This window comes from Gekko japonicus, unplaced genomic scaffold (assembly GCF_001447785.1).
Source record: "Gekko japonicus isolate JY-2015 unplaced genomic scaffold, Gekko_japonicus_V1.1 scaffold1346, whole genome shotgun sequence".
NCBI classification, from domain to species: Eukaryota; Metazoa; Chordata; class Lepidosauria; order Squamata; family Gekkonidae; genus Gekko; species Gekko japonicus.
The window spans coordinates 351,438-367,168 of NW_015162521.1; the positions used below are offsets into that span (position 1 = coordinate 351,438).

Genomic DNA, 15,731 nt, shown 5'->3' on the forward strand with positions numbered 1-15,731 from the left:
GCCACGACTTTTGGTGGGGCTGAACTTTAAGTAGACTCCAAAGCCTACTTATTTATTTAGACATTTTTACCCTGTTTCTCTCCCCAAGGGGGCCCCCAATCTGGTTTACAAAAATATCAAAATATAAACATAATACGTCCTTACCTGGATGGTCCAGCTTTGCCCAATCTCGTCAGACATCGGAAGCTAAGCAGGGCCCGCGCTGGTTAGTACTTGGATGGGAGACCATTAAGGAAGTCCAGGGTCACTGTGCAGAGGCAGCAATGGCAAAACAGTTGTCTCTTGCCTTGAAAATCCTACGGGGTTGCCATAAGTTGGCTCTGCCTTGATGGCACTAAAGATACTTAAGAAACCTGTCTCTTTAAAGAATATTTAAAAGATATTTCAACTGTAAAGTTCACACCAGAACACAGAAAAGTCCTAAATCAAACAATAAAAACGCAAGAAGTTTTCCAGACAATAAAAAATATGAAAAAGGATAAAACACCAGGCCTGGATGGCCTAAGAGCAATGTGTTATAAACGTTTTGAAGAAGTTTTAATGATACTATTAGAAAAAGTTATGAATGAAATAAAAGAAGGAAAGACAGTACCTCTGACGTGGCAAGGTAATATACAAAGAAGGCAGTGATGCAATGTTACCACAAACATATAGCCCTATCTCTTTACTGAATGTAGATTATAAGATTTTCGCTACGATAATGGCAGAAAGATGAAGAAAATGCATGCCAAATTTAATACACACCGATCAAATAGGCTTTGTACCCAAAGAGGTACATGAAAGATAATACACAATTTAATATACGATTTATAATTGATGCAATTGAATTTGTGAATAAAAAAAGAAATAAAGCAGCATTTTTATTTTTGGATGCAGAGAAAGCGTTTGACAACATAATATGGCCTGGAATTCTGGAACTGGATGCAAGCTATATACTCGAACCAACAAGCAAAGATTTTAATAAATGGAAAATTAATAGAAGCAATTTCGATCAAAAAAGGAACATGCCACAGATACAAGGATTAAAGGAATAAAAGTGGATGATATAGAAGTTAAAATGACAAGCTAGGCAGATGATGTGGTTCTAACAGTTTTGGAACCACAAAAAATCGTATCGAGTCCTTCAAATTTTCTACTTACGTCTTCAATAGAAGCTTACCATGATAAGAATATGAGAAACAAAAGTGGTTTCTTAACATATGGCAGCATGGTAAATGCCGAGGGGAAACTTAAGTCATGGCAAGATATTAAAGATGAAGGAATTAATATTCATTGGTTATTATCAGGGTGGATTTGATTTAAATCGAAATCGCGATTTAAATCATGGTTGTCTACATAAAAACTCATTTTTACTGGCCATATTTGCAACCCAGATGAAGGTTTCTTTTTAGTATAATAACTTTTCAGGTTAGTTTTAGTTATATCAGAAAATTAATGATTGGTTATTTACCACTTGAAATATATAATAATGAAATCATTGCAAGGTAAACGATCTCCAATTTAATAGGTTGTTAATCGTTCATATTTGGACAATTTTTCTGCTGTACTTTTTTGGAAGAAGAAAAATAATCATTAACAATAATCAAATTGTTTTATAATATTTTTGTTGTGAAGAAGAGGCTAGTGATCTCTGCAGACACAAATTTACAATTTTGAGAACTATAAAACCAAGCATCTGTGATAATATCTTCTAGATAGAAAAATTGCCCAATAGTGTTACAGAAACCTCTAGAAATGCATGACATTGTGAATGGATTAATGGAATTTGTTTACCAAAAAAATTAAACATTGCATGAATATATAGCCTCATGCTACATAATTAAAAACTAATTCAAATTTCATGATGAGTAACCTTTGGACTATAATGTATCTTAAATAGAAAACTCTTTAGATAGATTTTTCCTCAAAAAGCATTTTTTCCTCAAAAAGCATTTTATTAAAAAATAAAATTTAAATTTTAAAAATCCAATTTAAATTCTAAAAATCTGATTTTTAATATTTTTTTAAAAAATCACTGATTTTTATCCACCCTGATTACTATATTACCAATCAGTTCCAAGATTAAAGAAGATTACTAATATGGAAGGTAGATCTCTATAAGAGAGATGACTGAATTTGAACAACTAACTTTAAAACAAAAAGATCATCTATTACATTGGATGTATAAGTTATTGTTGCAGCTAGAAACAGAAAAACAAGTGAAAAAATGTATGATTAAATGGAAGCAGAATTTTATGGAGCAGATATTTATACATCAGTGGGAACAGTTATGGAAAAAGGCACTTAAGTTCACAGCCAGTCAGGCGCTAAGTGAAGTTTGGTATAAAATGTTCTTCAGATGGTATATTACTCTGAAGGACGTTGAGAAAGTAGACAAAAATTATGAAGGGAAATGCAGGAAATGTCAAGACATAGATGGAACATTCTACCATATGTGGTGGACTTATAAAAAAGCAAGAAGATATTGGATGGAAATACATGGGGAAATGCAGAATATATTAAAATTCAAATTTCATATGAAGCTAAGAATATGTTATTAGGAATATTGCCCAACAAATTACCAAAAGCTTTGAAAGAGATATTTAAATATATGGTGACAGCAGCTAGAATTATTTATGCAGCAAAATGGAAATCAGACTTCTGTCCAAGCTTAGAAGAGTGGGAAAACAAACTCGCTGATTATGCAGTAATGGCGAAATGAACCACTTGTATGAGAAACGAACCACTTATTTGAGAAACAGAAATCTGAGAAGAGGGAGTGCAAACAGGAGACAAACTTAGAATAAGAAACAATTGAAAAATGATCTCAGAAACTAAGCAGGGTTGACCCTGGCAAGTACTTGGAAGGGAGACCTCCAAGTAATGCCAGGGCCAGGACGCAGAGGCAGGCAATATCAAGCCACCTCTCTGAAATGTCCTAGCACCTCAGGGGGTCGCCAGAAGTCACCATGACTTCCAGACATGCATGCGCGCGCACACACAAAATACCAAAAAAAAAAAAAGGTCTATAAATGTAGCGTAAAGCATACACATGTAATATAATGCAGAAAAAGAAGGGGAACAGATTTGAATATAAATGTACAAGGAAGTGGATTTTGAATAAAATATTTCTTATTTTTTATTGTGAGGTAGATAATAGATTTCCCTTCAAACTTTGGTATATTTAGAATTATAGTTAGCATGTAGTATGTCGTATTGATGAAATATGTAGAACAGAATATGTATTAATGATGAAAGTTTTGTAGAAAATGTCTGAGGCGGAGGGTCAATTATGCAAGCAGGAGATAAACTTAGAATGAGAAACAGTTCAGAAATGGTCTATAATGTATTGTAAGGCATATAAATGTAGTTTAGTATAGAGAAAGGAGGAGGATAAGTGTGAATATCAATTCTTCAAATTTTGGTGTGTTAAAGTTATAGCAAGTACGTAGCGGTGATGAAATATGCAATATAGAATATGTATCAATCATGAAATTATTGTAGAAAATGTCTTAAAAACTCTAATGAAGGGGATGCTGGGGAGAAGTAACTCTTTACCTCTTTGCTTAATATAGCCTGTATAACTATAATTGTTTCAGAATCCCTATATAACTCCTTTTTTCCCTTCTGTACCCCTCTTACGTTATTAATTTGTTTCTGAAATAAAAAAATATAATAAAAAGAAACCTGTCTCTTGCCTTGAACACCCCATGAGGGATCGCCATAAGTCGTCTGTGACTTGACAGCCGTTTCCGCCAGCACCGAACAAAATACAACTTAAGCAGGGGGGAAATGAAAGGTGAAAGCACAGCTTGGTCTGATCCTGGATTCGCTGGGTGGGCTCATGCAAGGTCATAGGCTGCTATCCAAGATCCAGGAAGGCCAAAAGGCTCGCACCTCTGGCTGTGTCCAGGCTTCAATACCTGCAACAGGAGGGGAAGCAGAAGCTCAGTTCAGCTCAGGTCTCAGGCCACTGGCAGACACATCCCCCTGATTTCTCCCCCTTTCTGGGTACCATAACATCCCACAAGCATTTTTTTAAGCATCCATTTGTCGGGCACTCTTCCTGGGGGTCCCTTTTTTGCAGATAGTCGTGCAGTGGCTTCTTGCCCACTCGCAGTCTGCCAGGGAGTCTAGCCTGGCCGTGCTGTGTTATAGGACAGCTTTCTTTCGGCACAGCCAACCTAGTAGGGCTAAAGATGCCTTGCCGATGAGCGATGGAGCTGCCTCTGCTTAACCCTTGACATCTTTCCTCCTTCCAGGTGCTGTGCCAGCTGTCAAGGCCAGTTCCCAGGAGTGATGCTCCCATCCCAGAGGCGCTGCCGTTGGCTCTGCCCCGACTGCAGAGGTTGGTGCCCGGGGCGGCGGGGGGGGGGAGGTCAGGCACCAAATGGTGGTGTTTTTCAGCTCTGTAAGCCATCTTGACCTTTGAGGAAGGGGGTAGGATACAGCTCTGTCTAGTAAAATAAAAGGCCGTAGGGCAAGATGGCAAAGCCTTTTTGCTGTTGTGAGAAGGCGTGTTAAAGGCACCAGTATTCTATTAGCGAAGGACATTGACAATCTCAGCACTGCAGTAGTTATATCTTCTTCTTCTTCCTTCTTCCTTCTTCTTCCTTCTTCTTCCTTCTTCTTCCTTCTTCTTTCTTCTTCTTTCTTCTTCTTCCTTCTTCTTCCTTCTTCTTCCTTCTTCTTATTACTATTATTACTATTATTATTATCATCTCACTCCATCCCTACTTAAAAAACAGATGGCGAATAGTATCCGTAGTATCCTGTGTTACAGGCTGCTGGCAATTTCACAGGCGGGGGGGGGGGGGGGGGGGGGGGGGGGGAGATGTTTCCAAACACCCTTAAGCTGGCAGTAGCCGTAAAAACCGTCACTGTCCTCAACTAAAAGCCTGTCGGAACATCTCTGCCTCGCAGGCCCTGCAGAATTGCAAAAGGTTCCGCAGGGCCCTGGTGGTATTAGGCAGAGAGTTCCACCAGGTTGGGGCCAGGACCAAAAAGTCCCTTGCCCTGGTCGAGGACAGCCAGATGTCCTTGGGACCAGGGACCACCATCATGTTGTTGTCCAAGGAGCACAATGCCCTTCCAGGGACATAACAGAGGAGACGGGCCGTAGATATGTTGGTCCCAGTCTGCTTAAGGCCTTGTGTCCCTTCCGTGTCAGTAGACAGCAGGGGCAAGACGCTGGGTGTGGGAGCATCGGACTGGCGTCGATTCCCCCACACTTTTCTCTCTTAGCTTACCCCTAACTTGGATTCTTTTCTGCACACGCAGAGTTCCTCAGTAGGGCTGGTCTCGTTCTCTCTCAAATCTTAATTTTATCCCCCCCCTCCCTTCTCCCACCCCGTTCAGCTCAGAGAAGAGACTTCAACCGGGAGCAGAGATATTACAAGGTGAGACCTAGGGCTTATCCATACATTTTGTCCCTTCAATCCTGGTCTCGAACGATGGCACCCTGACAGTTTCTTTGGTCAGAAAAAGTACCAGTGGGCCCGATCCAGCCTAAAGATGCCGCCAGCACAATGGAATTCTCCTGCCTCCCTCCTCCCACTGCCGCCCCACTGTCCTCCGTGAAATGGTGCTCCCGGGGGATAGGGGACCCCGAGGAACGACACAAGAGGAGGGAAGTGGTGCAGCTTGCCAGTTTAGTCTGGGTCCAACCCTGTCCGTGCAAGAATGGGATTTCTTTAACGAATGGCACACCCCCACCCCAATATCTCTCTCATGGAGCTGGCATGCAGGGATTTAAAAGGTACTGATCAGTCAGCTGACCAGAGGCCCTGGCTGAAAACACACATCGTCGTTCGCACTTTGAAATCCTCCTTTGTGTGCATACACGGAAGGGTTTTTTTTAAGAGGATGGTTTAACATCCAGTTAATGCAAGAAGTGTTGGCTTTTAATCGGCACTTCCCTCATCGGCCGAAGGACACGATTAACACCTTCCCCAAGCCGGCAACAGCCACTTAAAAAAAAAAACCCCAACAACTTGAAATCAAAATGCCTGAGCGAGAGGTACCACAATGTGTGACCAGTTCTTGGTGGGTCAGTGGGGCTGAGGTGGGGCCTCCGGGCTTTGTTTCGGGGAGGCAGTTATATGGCGTAGGGAAAGGTCCGGAGTGCCTGATGCTTAATCGTTGCAGAAAGCGGGAGTAAATGTGGGTATGGTCAGTCCCTGGCTTAGGAGTCTACTGGGAGCTGCATGTAAAAGCTGACTATTGGGATGTTGGTGTTTCAGGGAGGGGCCATACCACTCTGGCAGAGGACATGTTTTGCATGACAGCAATACCCACATTTGTACCAGGGACCTTTGAATTAAAGGACCTTCAGCTTCTGGGCCAGATCTTTTCTTGGGTCTGGGACTCCGGAGAGCTTCTGCTAGCCACTGGCCCCGATTCTGACTCTGCGGGAGACATCTTTTGCACACGGCTTTTGGGGCAGTGAGGAGGGGGCGATCCGGGCGAAGCCGTCCTTTTCACTCGGCGGACGTAGCCTGGCTGGTTGGGCTCGAGAAGCGTGCCTTTTTGGGTTCACGAAGTTGCCTTCCCTGGATCCCTGCTCACCCCAACCCCCCTCTGCCCTTGCAGCAAGTTGGCTGTGGGGTGTGCCAAGCCTGCCAGATGTCTCAGGACTGCGGCATCTGCACAGTGTGTGTCGTGCGAGCCAAGAGCCCCGAGCTCCGCATTGGCATCAAATGCCTGCTGCGACGATGCCTGAGGATTGTCATAAAGGTACCGGCTACTCCCCGCTTTATCCCTCCCTTGGGTCCCTTTCCAGTTCTCCTGCCGTTCCTTATTCTCAGCCTGGACTCCCCCTCCCCCTCCTCTGCCCAGGTGTTGGAAGGCTGACGGTCTCTCCCCCCCTTTCCCCACCCCACCCCCTCTTTGCAGGGTCCTGAGTGCGGGATGTGTCAGGCCTGCAAAATCACCGAAGACTGCGGTAGCTGTTACATCTGCCTGCGGAGGCAGAAGCCGGGCATGAAGCGCCAGTGGAAGTGTGTGAAGCGCCGCTGTCTCAAACGCAAGGTGTGTTCTTGACTGGGTTCTGTGCCCCAGAGAGAGTCCAGCGTGGTGGTGGTGGGGAGGGAGATAGTTGAAATAATACGAAGGAGAGAAGGGGACACGAATCCCTTATATCCAACAAGGGGCTAAGACTGTGAAGACGGATATATAATTCTGGCATAGAGAAAGATAGATCCTGCAGAACATACACCAGTTTGGTGAAGTGGTTAAATGCGTGGACTCTAATATGGAAGAATCGGGTTTGATTCCCCACTCCCACTTGCAGCTGCTGGATGACCTTGGGTCAGTCATAAATTCTTTCAGAGCTGTTCTCTCAAGAACAGTTCTGGAAAGAGCTCTCTCTGCCTCACCTACCTCACAGGGTGCTTGTTGTGGGGAGTGGAAGGGAAAGGTGTTTGTAAGCCGTTCTGAGACTCCGAGTGAAGGGCGGGGTATAAATCCAATCTCTTCTTCTTATGTCTCAATAATAGGTCTAGGTGTAAATTTCTTTGCCGCTGTGCTTTTTTGGTATTGGCTTCCAAAGCACTTCATTAAAGCATGCAATCCCAACACCCCGTCCCAGATTTTACAGCTATAAAAATATAAACGTGCAAAGCAGCCAAGACCAAAATACCAAATAAAAGGGCTATTAAATTAGGCATGAATTTAAACACACTGAATTGCATCAAATTGCCTTTTTAAAAAAGGTCTTCCTAAAAGGAATATGAAGAGTTTAGGCTGCTGATGTGGCTTGAGGTTTTTTCTCCCGAAGAACCCCCCCCCCCCTTTCAAATGGGGAAATTATAAATTATAAATTTTGGTCCAGTCCCTCCTCGTCGACCTTGCCCGTCTCTCCTTACTTGAGCACCACTGGTAACTCTTCCTCTTTCCCTTTGTGCACTGTAGCTACCATTTATATCCTCTTCCAAACCACCTTCACATGCAGTGGACCAAGATGGAATAATCGCTTAACCCTTGATAAATATTTTTGTTTTAATGGCTGTCGCCTGCCCATACCGGAAGGAAAACTCCATAACCAAAAGGAGTGGAAAAGAAGACGGCTCCCGGAATCTAACCCCCTAACTCCTTGGCTTTCATCTGGCCGGAGCACTGCTTCTGGGTTTAGTACTAGAGTAGTGTATACTGGAGGAAATACTCATATTCTGATACAACCATTCTTTAATGTTGAGAGAGGACAAACAAAGTGGATACATATTCCATATTTGTGCCCATTCTTGCTCATCTCAACCTGTATGTGGAAAGTTTATTTCAAACTCCTGTATTTCATAGAGCAAGGAAATTATATTCTCGCTATTCAGTTGCCAATCAGAAATCAGGTTTTTAAAGAAAGCTATTGGCCTTAGAAAGACCTTTATGACATTTATAAATGCTGTAGCTGGAGGTATTAAAACCAGAATATTTTCTTGTTGCCTGCTAAATCTTGGTTTAGTTTCTTCTTTTAAAGAATTGTGTTCAGGAAAAAGTAAATATGTTAATCTGTTGATATTAGCTTTCCCCCCGTTGCTAAAAGATTTTGGGATTTGTCCGTGGTGTGTGTGTGGATTATTGCAGGGTATTACTCAACTGTAAAGCCTCAGAATGAAGGTGCAAGTTGGGGAGGTTCAGACCTCCTTTTTCTTTAGGGTATCTTAAAGTTTATAATGATTTTGGGGGATGTTACTGGATAAATTAGAAATTTGCTGTTGGATAGCCAGGCAGAAGTTACTTATCGGGTGGCTAGGTTCGGATGGCTTGCCCTAAGAATTAGAAAATCTATAGTAGCTCTAAAAGAGGAGAATTAAAATTAAGTTTTATTAATTTTAACCATTATGGTTTTTATGGTGTTTTTTTATAGAACCAGTCTTAAAATTCTGTTCCTTTTTTAATGTGATATCTTTTACCCATGTTACAAAATGTCATCGGTTTATGTGTTGGTCAGTGGCCGTGAATAAAACTTATCTACTGGATAAATTTGCTTAACATAGCCTGCTATTCTGTAAACATTTTGTGGGGAATCTGTACTGGAAGTATTTGAAAATAGAACAAGAATTGATTAATTGAATTTTTGGTAGCCACAGTACGTTATATGTGCCAGGTCTCTTAAAATCTTGAGCAGTCCTTACTCTATTGGGTGATAGTTTGGATTTAATTTTTGCAGATTAGGAGTTCCCTCCACCCCAAATGTCTGCATGATTTCCTAAACCATTGAAAATTACTTGTTTGGACGTCCTGAGAGAGGTTGATGAGGTTTATCGTGAAGCCTGATGATAGGCTTAGGGACTTCTTAACGACTGACAAAGATCATTTAAATGGTGATAGATATAGTACTGTGTCATCAGCAGACAGTGTCTTCTAAGAAGGTCAGCTGGTTCTTGCTAGGAGCATACCGTGAACAGAGAGTTCTTTGTTTAGGATTCCCTTGACAAAAATGAAATCTACCCTTGACAAAAATGAAATCAAGAGCCAGTTTGATGTGGTGTTTAAGTGCGCAGACTCTGATCCGGGAGAACCAGGTTTGATTCCCCACTCCTCCACTTGCAGCAGCTGGATGACCTTGTCTCACAGCTATTCTCTCAAGGGCAGTTTCTGTCAGAGCTCTCTCAGCCCCACCTACCTTACAGGGTGTCTGTTGTGGGGAGGGGAAGGGAAAGGCCGCTTTGAGACTCCAATTGAAGGGCGGGGCACAAATCCTATCTCCTCCTCCTCCTCAACATCTAATACTGAAATTACGTTTTCAAAACTGAGAGTCAAAACTGAGAGTCATGTAACTTCCTTTGACAGCCAGGCGTGCCTCATTACTGGAGCCTCTTGCTTGAAAGCCCGGGTTGATTATTGAGGTGCTCTTTTCTGGGGGTATTTTCTTCCAGCTGAGGGAAATGCAAAGCACTATAAGCTGAAGGGCTTTCAAAAGCTGGAAGACCATGGCTACGGTCACATGGAGTATTAGCCATGCTACAGAGACGGAAGATAGGCGGATTTTCCTGGCACAATCACACCGCAACATCTGGGAAGCGTAGAGCTCCCGTGGCGAACCCGAGGCTTCCCGCCGAAGATGCGGAGTTAAAAACTAGTACATCCGAGGTACTAGTTTCCAGAGACCGCGGGGCAAGGGCGGGCGTCTGATCGCGTTTCCGGTGGTGGCATCTGGCGCCAGCCCATGTCCCTTCGCAAACAGGGTTCCCCCCCCCCAAGTCTCCACAAGATGCGCACAAGCCCCCAACGGCGCATGCGCGCAAAGAGGAAAGCGAAAGTGCCATTTCGGCTTAAAAAAAGAAAGAAATGACCCTGTTTGTCATGGCAGCGGCGCCTAGCCATTGCTGGTGTGATCGTGCCGTGCCGCTTCTTTGCCGCGCTGCAGGAGCGGCGTGTGATCGCCACCCTCGTTTACCCGCCGGCGCGGAGGGAAGGACCCGTGGTGTGCTGCCGGCGCGTCTGATCGCATAATCGCGGATCAAACTGCGCCGGGGCAATTAGCCACGCCTCCCCCCTGCGATATCCGGCCCATGTGACCGGGGCCCATATTCAGTATTGCTTGTCGAGAGAATTGAGCCTTTGTGGATAAGTCAGCTCGGAGGAAGGATTCCAGTGATATTTTTTTTGTTTCTCTTCCTCATTGGCTCTGTGACTGGTTTGAGTGGCTGTCTTTTCCAGAAAGTTTCCACAGAAACGTCTTCATTAGACTTGGATTTCAGTGTCTTACAAGGAGAGTGTGCCTTTTTCTCTTACCTCTTTTGTCAAATATTTTCTTTAGATCTGTGGTGTAAAATTTAAGCCACAGTATCCCTGAAGTAGGGGCTGTGGTGGCTCAGTGGTTAAGACGCTGAACTGCCGACCGGAAGGTCGGTAGTTCAGCAGTTCGAGACCCGAGCGCCGCGCGACAGAGTGAGCTCCCGTCTCTGGCCCCAGTTCCTGCCAACCTAGCAGTTCGAAAGCAAGAAGTTGCAAGTAGATAAATAGATACCGCTTCGGTGGGAAGGTAACAGCATTCCGTGCGCCTCAGTATCTAGTCATACTGGCCACATGACTATGGAAATGTCTTCATACAGCGCTGGCTGTTCGGCTTGGAAACGGAGTTGAGCACTGCACCCTAGAGTCGGATTCGACTGGCTTTCGAGCAAGGGAAACCTTTACCTTGACCTTATCCCTGAAGTATCGAGAATGTTTGTCTAATGAAGGCCCGATCCTGTGAGCACATTCAGTCATGGGCAGCCACACCCTTTCTTCCAGCTGAAGTGTTTTGAATGTAGCTGGATTGGAACTATCCACCTTTTCAAGTCTGCCACAAAAATATAAATTATTCCGGTGCCATCTGGCCTCCTGGCCTTGGACCCCGTATCACATGGAAGCATTTCAATGTTTTGGGAGTTCCTTAATCTCCTACTGGAGAGCCGAACTCCCACAGCTGTGTCTGCAGTTGCAGCCGTCGCTCTTAAGATATCCCTTAATTTCTGCTAATTTGTTGCTTACAGGTTTAATGAGAGATTTCAGGTAGGCAATTAGATCTGCTCAGATACAACTAGGGCTATTTTGGGGCAGGAACGCACAGGAACGGAGTTCCGGCTGGCTCCCAAGTTGGCCACGCCCAGCAGGAACTCATTAGCATAATAGGCCACACCCAACAGCAGGAACTCATTGGGATTGGCTACATTAGGGGTGTGTGGCCTAACATGCAAAGGAGTTCCTGCTACAAAAAAAGGCCCTGGGTTTTGACAACAAACAAGATAAACAGAATAACAAGCAAAAGGTGGGTGTGGCTGGATGACCACACTTTTGGTAACGTGGGGGTGTGGCCTAATGTGCTAATGAGCTGTGCTGTCAGGGGTGTGGCCCAATATGCTAATGGGTTCCTGCTGTTGGGTGTGGCCTATTATGCTAATGAGTTCCTGCTGGGCTTTTTCTACAAAAAGAGCCCTGGCAACGATCAGCCCATCCTTTTTTTGTAGCTGGGCAGGACTTGTCAGGCAGCAGTGCTGCTTTTTGGGCCTCCGTTTGGTCCCCTCCTCCTCCCTCTCCACTCAAGCCTTGTTTCCCCACACCTTTCGTCAGCTGAGGGAAAGATGCTTTTAAAGTTTTTGGAAGAGCTCTCCCGTCTTGTGCTGGATTTACCCAAGTCAATTGCAGTCCGAGAACGTGAAGGGTGTTTTTAAAATTATTACAGGTGAGAAGGTGAAAGAGCTCTGCACTTAGACATCTGACTTCATGATGTGATGCCGTTTCCTCCCCCTGAGCACCATTTTTGACGGCCAGGTGTGCCTCATAACGAGCCTCTTGCCTGAAAGCAAGTGACGGCAAATAACTCGCAGAACGTGCGCTTGCGGTGGGGCAAGTCCTGAGGTCCACAAGAGCTCGAAAATTCACAGAATGCAGTGTTGAGAACAGAGTTCAGCTGCTTGAGGATCTCAGGTTTCCTTTTAAAACGAAACAAATTTCTAGCCCTCATGCCTGTGAAGGTGTGCTTGACAGTTCGTGAGCAGTGCCAGCTGACACCTTAGGAAGCCTTCGAGGTGGCTGAATGGGTTGGCCGGGGGTTTAGGATCAAGGTTAGGTCCAGGGCTTTTTTTGTAGGAAAAGCCCAGCAGGAACTCATTAGCATAATAGGCCACACCCCATACTGCAGAACTCATTGGCATATTAGGCCGCACCCCCATGTTACCAGAAGTGTGCTCATCCAGCCACACCCACCTTTTGCTTCTTATTCTATTTACCCAGGGCTTCTTTGTAGCAGGAACTCCTTTGCATGTTAGGCCACACACCCCTAATGTAGCCAATCCTAATGAGTTTCTGCTGTTGGGTGTGGCCAACTTGGAAGCCAGCCGGAACTCCGTTCCTGTGCGATTCCTGCCCATAAATAGCCCTGGTTAGGTCTATGATGAGCAAACTTTAGGGCAGAATGAGATTTTTAAAAATTATATATTTACTTCATCCGTACCCACACAATTATACATTTACTTCATCTGTGCCCACACAAATTCTCCTCAGCGGGTGCCCAAAGGAGCTTACGTCATTCCTCCCATCATTCGTCCCAATTTTTCCCCGTTCTGTATTATTCGATATTATTATCAATAGATGTCACTACCAGTGTGTGTTCAGCTTTTCCTGCTTTATACATGGTGTGGGATTCTCGTATACCAGGAGCAAAAGTTTCTTTAGCAGTTCTCCTCACCCTCGATCGTGGTGTCCCATCTCCCCCATCCTAGAACAGGAATCTAAGCCTCCGCAGGCTCTGTTTAGGAAAATGGCTGCTCTCCGCCTCTGGGTCATGCCATCCTGGGGTGTGTTTTGAGGCGTCTGCTTGATTCCGCCAGTAACCAGCTCTTGTTCCTTCCAGAAAAAAATCCCGCCCAAGAAGGACGGCTACAGTTCCAAGAAGCTTATGGTGGTGAGTAAAATGCAAGGTGGCTCCTCCCCTCAGGTCTTGGCATCTCCCCCACGAACTCTGCACTATTCCCTCTGCCTGTTCTGGCGTTGAAGTGTTGTACATGCATGCCTTCTTTGTTTTTTGGAATCGGTCTCTGGCCTCCTGCACGTTCCCTTTACCTTTAGGTCATTTAGCACGTTGGGGAGGAATAAGCATTTCCCGTGGCACGATAATCGAAAGCTTCCTTCTTCAAGCAGCTGACCGCTGACTGTTGGCTCAGCGTCTGACGTTGGTGTGTTTGTGAGTGGTAGTGAGGTGGAAGGCAGCCTTGTGCATGGCCTGGTCTTGTTCTGTGCGTGGTGTTCAGTAGACACCTTGTGGTATTGTGCCGCCGCCCCCCCCCCCCGAAACGGGGGGGGGGCTGTGCCTAACAGCCTCTTCTGCCTCTTTCCCGGTTAACACCAGGAAGCCTCCCCACCAAAGGATACCTTCACCCCAGCACGACAGCGGCAGAAGCGGCCAGTGACAGCAACAGTGAGTGGCTCCCGTTGTGGTTTGGAATGGGGACACAAGTGTGCGCGCTCTCTCTCTCGTGCAGTGTAATCTAGGGCTTGATTTTTTCTTCCCTGTGCCTTCCCATGCTGTTGTGGGGCAGAGTATGCTAGTGGGTATCATAATGCCCTAAGAGGGGATTTAGATGAGACCCTAGTAAGGCTGTCAGGGAATGCCTGGCAACTGGTGGGAGGGTTGTGGTGGGGCAGCATCCCTGGAGAAAAATTAAAAAGAAAAATAAGGCCACATCGGCTTACAGGAAGTTCTGACCAATGAGTTCCTGGCGATTCCTAGAGCTACCTGGAAGTGGTAGGGGTAGCTCTAGGAACCACTGGGAACTCTATGGTCAAAACTTCCTGTAAGTAGACAAGGCCATATCTTTATTTTTAATTTTTCTCCCCAGGACGATTGTGCTGCCCTGGCCCCCAGTTTCTGCCTGCTGATCAGGTGACCCTCAGTGGGGAAGTGCTGTAATTACCTTGGAGATCTTCTCGCTGTAAGTGGCGAGACCTTAGATCCTGGAACTACGGATATGAAGGGTCAGGTTCTACAATGCCAAGACCACGGCCACACATCCCGTAAAATCTACAGCAACTAATGATATGAAGGGTCATTGTGAGAGAGTGAACCACAGAGACCTGACTAGCTGTTAACCGCACTGGGTGCCTTTGACCTTGCATCGTTTATGTCGAACCTGTCTCGCAGGATTAACGTGAACATAACACGGGGCTATCTCTGTGTATGCTGCCCTGAACTCCTCAGAGATGGGGATACCGATGCAAGGGGTTGATAAATAACCTGTTAGGATTGTGTGCCTGGTGTTGAAAAGTCTGGCTGCTTAGTGCTTCCGTTCCTGTCTCTTTTCTTTCCCTCTTTCCTTCTGCTCACCAGGATGGGCCTCCTCCCAAGGTCCAAAGGGCCCCCCGGCGCCGCCGCAAGAAGCTGTCAGCAACACCACCAGTGCCCGCCGTGAGTGTAGGTGTGAAATAACCGACTTGGAGGCCCCTTAGAATCTGGCTGAATTAAACTGTGGGGAGTTGTAGCACAGTGTGCCATCACATGTCCTCCCAGGCTCCGTTTGTGTGTGGCGGTCACCCAAGAGAGTAACAGTGCCCATTCTCCCTCTCACTGGTTGCTTAGTGAGACGGCCGTGATGTACCGTTTCTGGGAATGCAGACTTGGTGGTGCTCGCAAGCCGGGAGCTGTCTGTGTTGCAGGTGGTTCTGGGAAGATACTTCTGGTTCTGGGAAGACAGAATTGTGGCGGGGACGGCAAGGTCTCTTTTGGCCAAGTGGACAAGAGGTCTAAAACACTGGGCTAATGCACACGACAGTCGATGTGCATTACTGGCTGGTTTGTGGGTGGGTTTCTCTCTCGTTAGCTGAGCTGAGGAGCAGACGTCAGCACAGCCCTGAAGAGGAAAGCAGGAGCATAAACCCTTGCCAGTTTGGTGCCAGCTTGCCAGTTTGGAGCCAGTTTGGTGTAGTGGTTAAGTGCGCGGACTCTAATCTGGGAGAACCGGGTTTGATTCCCCACTCCTCCACTTGCACCTGCTGATGTGACCTTGGGTCAGTCACAAGCTCTGGCACAGCTGTCCTTGAAAAAGAGCAGTTTGTGTCAGAGCTCTCTCAGCCCCACCCACCTCACAGGGTGTCTGTTGTGGGGAGGGGAAGGGAAAGGAGTTTGTAAGCCACTCTGAGACTCCGAGTGAAGGGCGGGATATAAATCTAATCTCTTCTTCTTCTTCTTCTTCTTCTTCTTCTTCTTCTTCTTCTTCTTCTTCTTCTTCTTCTTCTTCTTCTTCTTCTTCTTCTTCTTCTTCTTCTTCTTCTTCTTC

General features: G+C 45.6%; 1 protein-coding gene across 9 annotated transcripts in view; it reads left to right on the forward strand.

The window, feature by feature from the left end:
- The window catches only part of MBD1 (methyl-CpG binding domain protein 1), a 105,798-nt gene that overhangs the window by 54,560 nt on the left and 35,507 nt on the right, over window positions 1-15,731 (forward strand). For 3 of the 9 annotated variants that reach the window (XM_015406236.1, XM_015406237.1, XM_015406239.1), the window contains 7 exons: window positions 4,242-4,327; window positions 5,338-5,378; window positions 6,571-6,714; window positions 6,874-7,008; window positions 13,313-13,363; window positions 13,808-13,876; window positions 14,786-14,869. In XM_015406236.1, the coding sequence (XP_015261722.1) occupies window positions 4,242-4,327; window positions 5,338-5,378; window positions 6,571-6,714; window positions 6,874-7,008; window positions 13,313-13,363; window positions 13,808-13,876; window positions 14,786-14,869 (610 nt within the window). The remainder of the gene's footprint in view (window positions 1-4,241; window positions 4,328-5,337; window positions 5,379-6,570; window positions 6,715-6,873; window positions 7,009-13,312; window positions 13,364-13,807; window positions 13,877-14,785; window positions 14,870-15,731) is intronic. The other 6 variants (XM_015406240.1, XM_015406242.1, XM_015406243.1 and 3 more) reach the window with 4 other exon arrangements.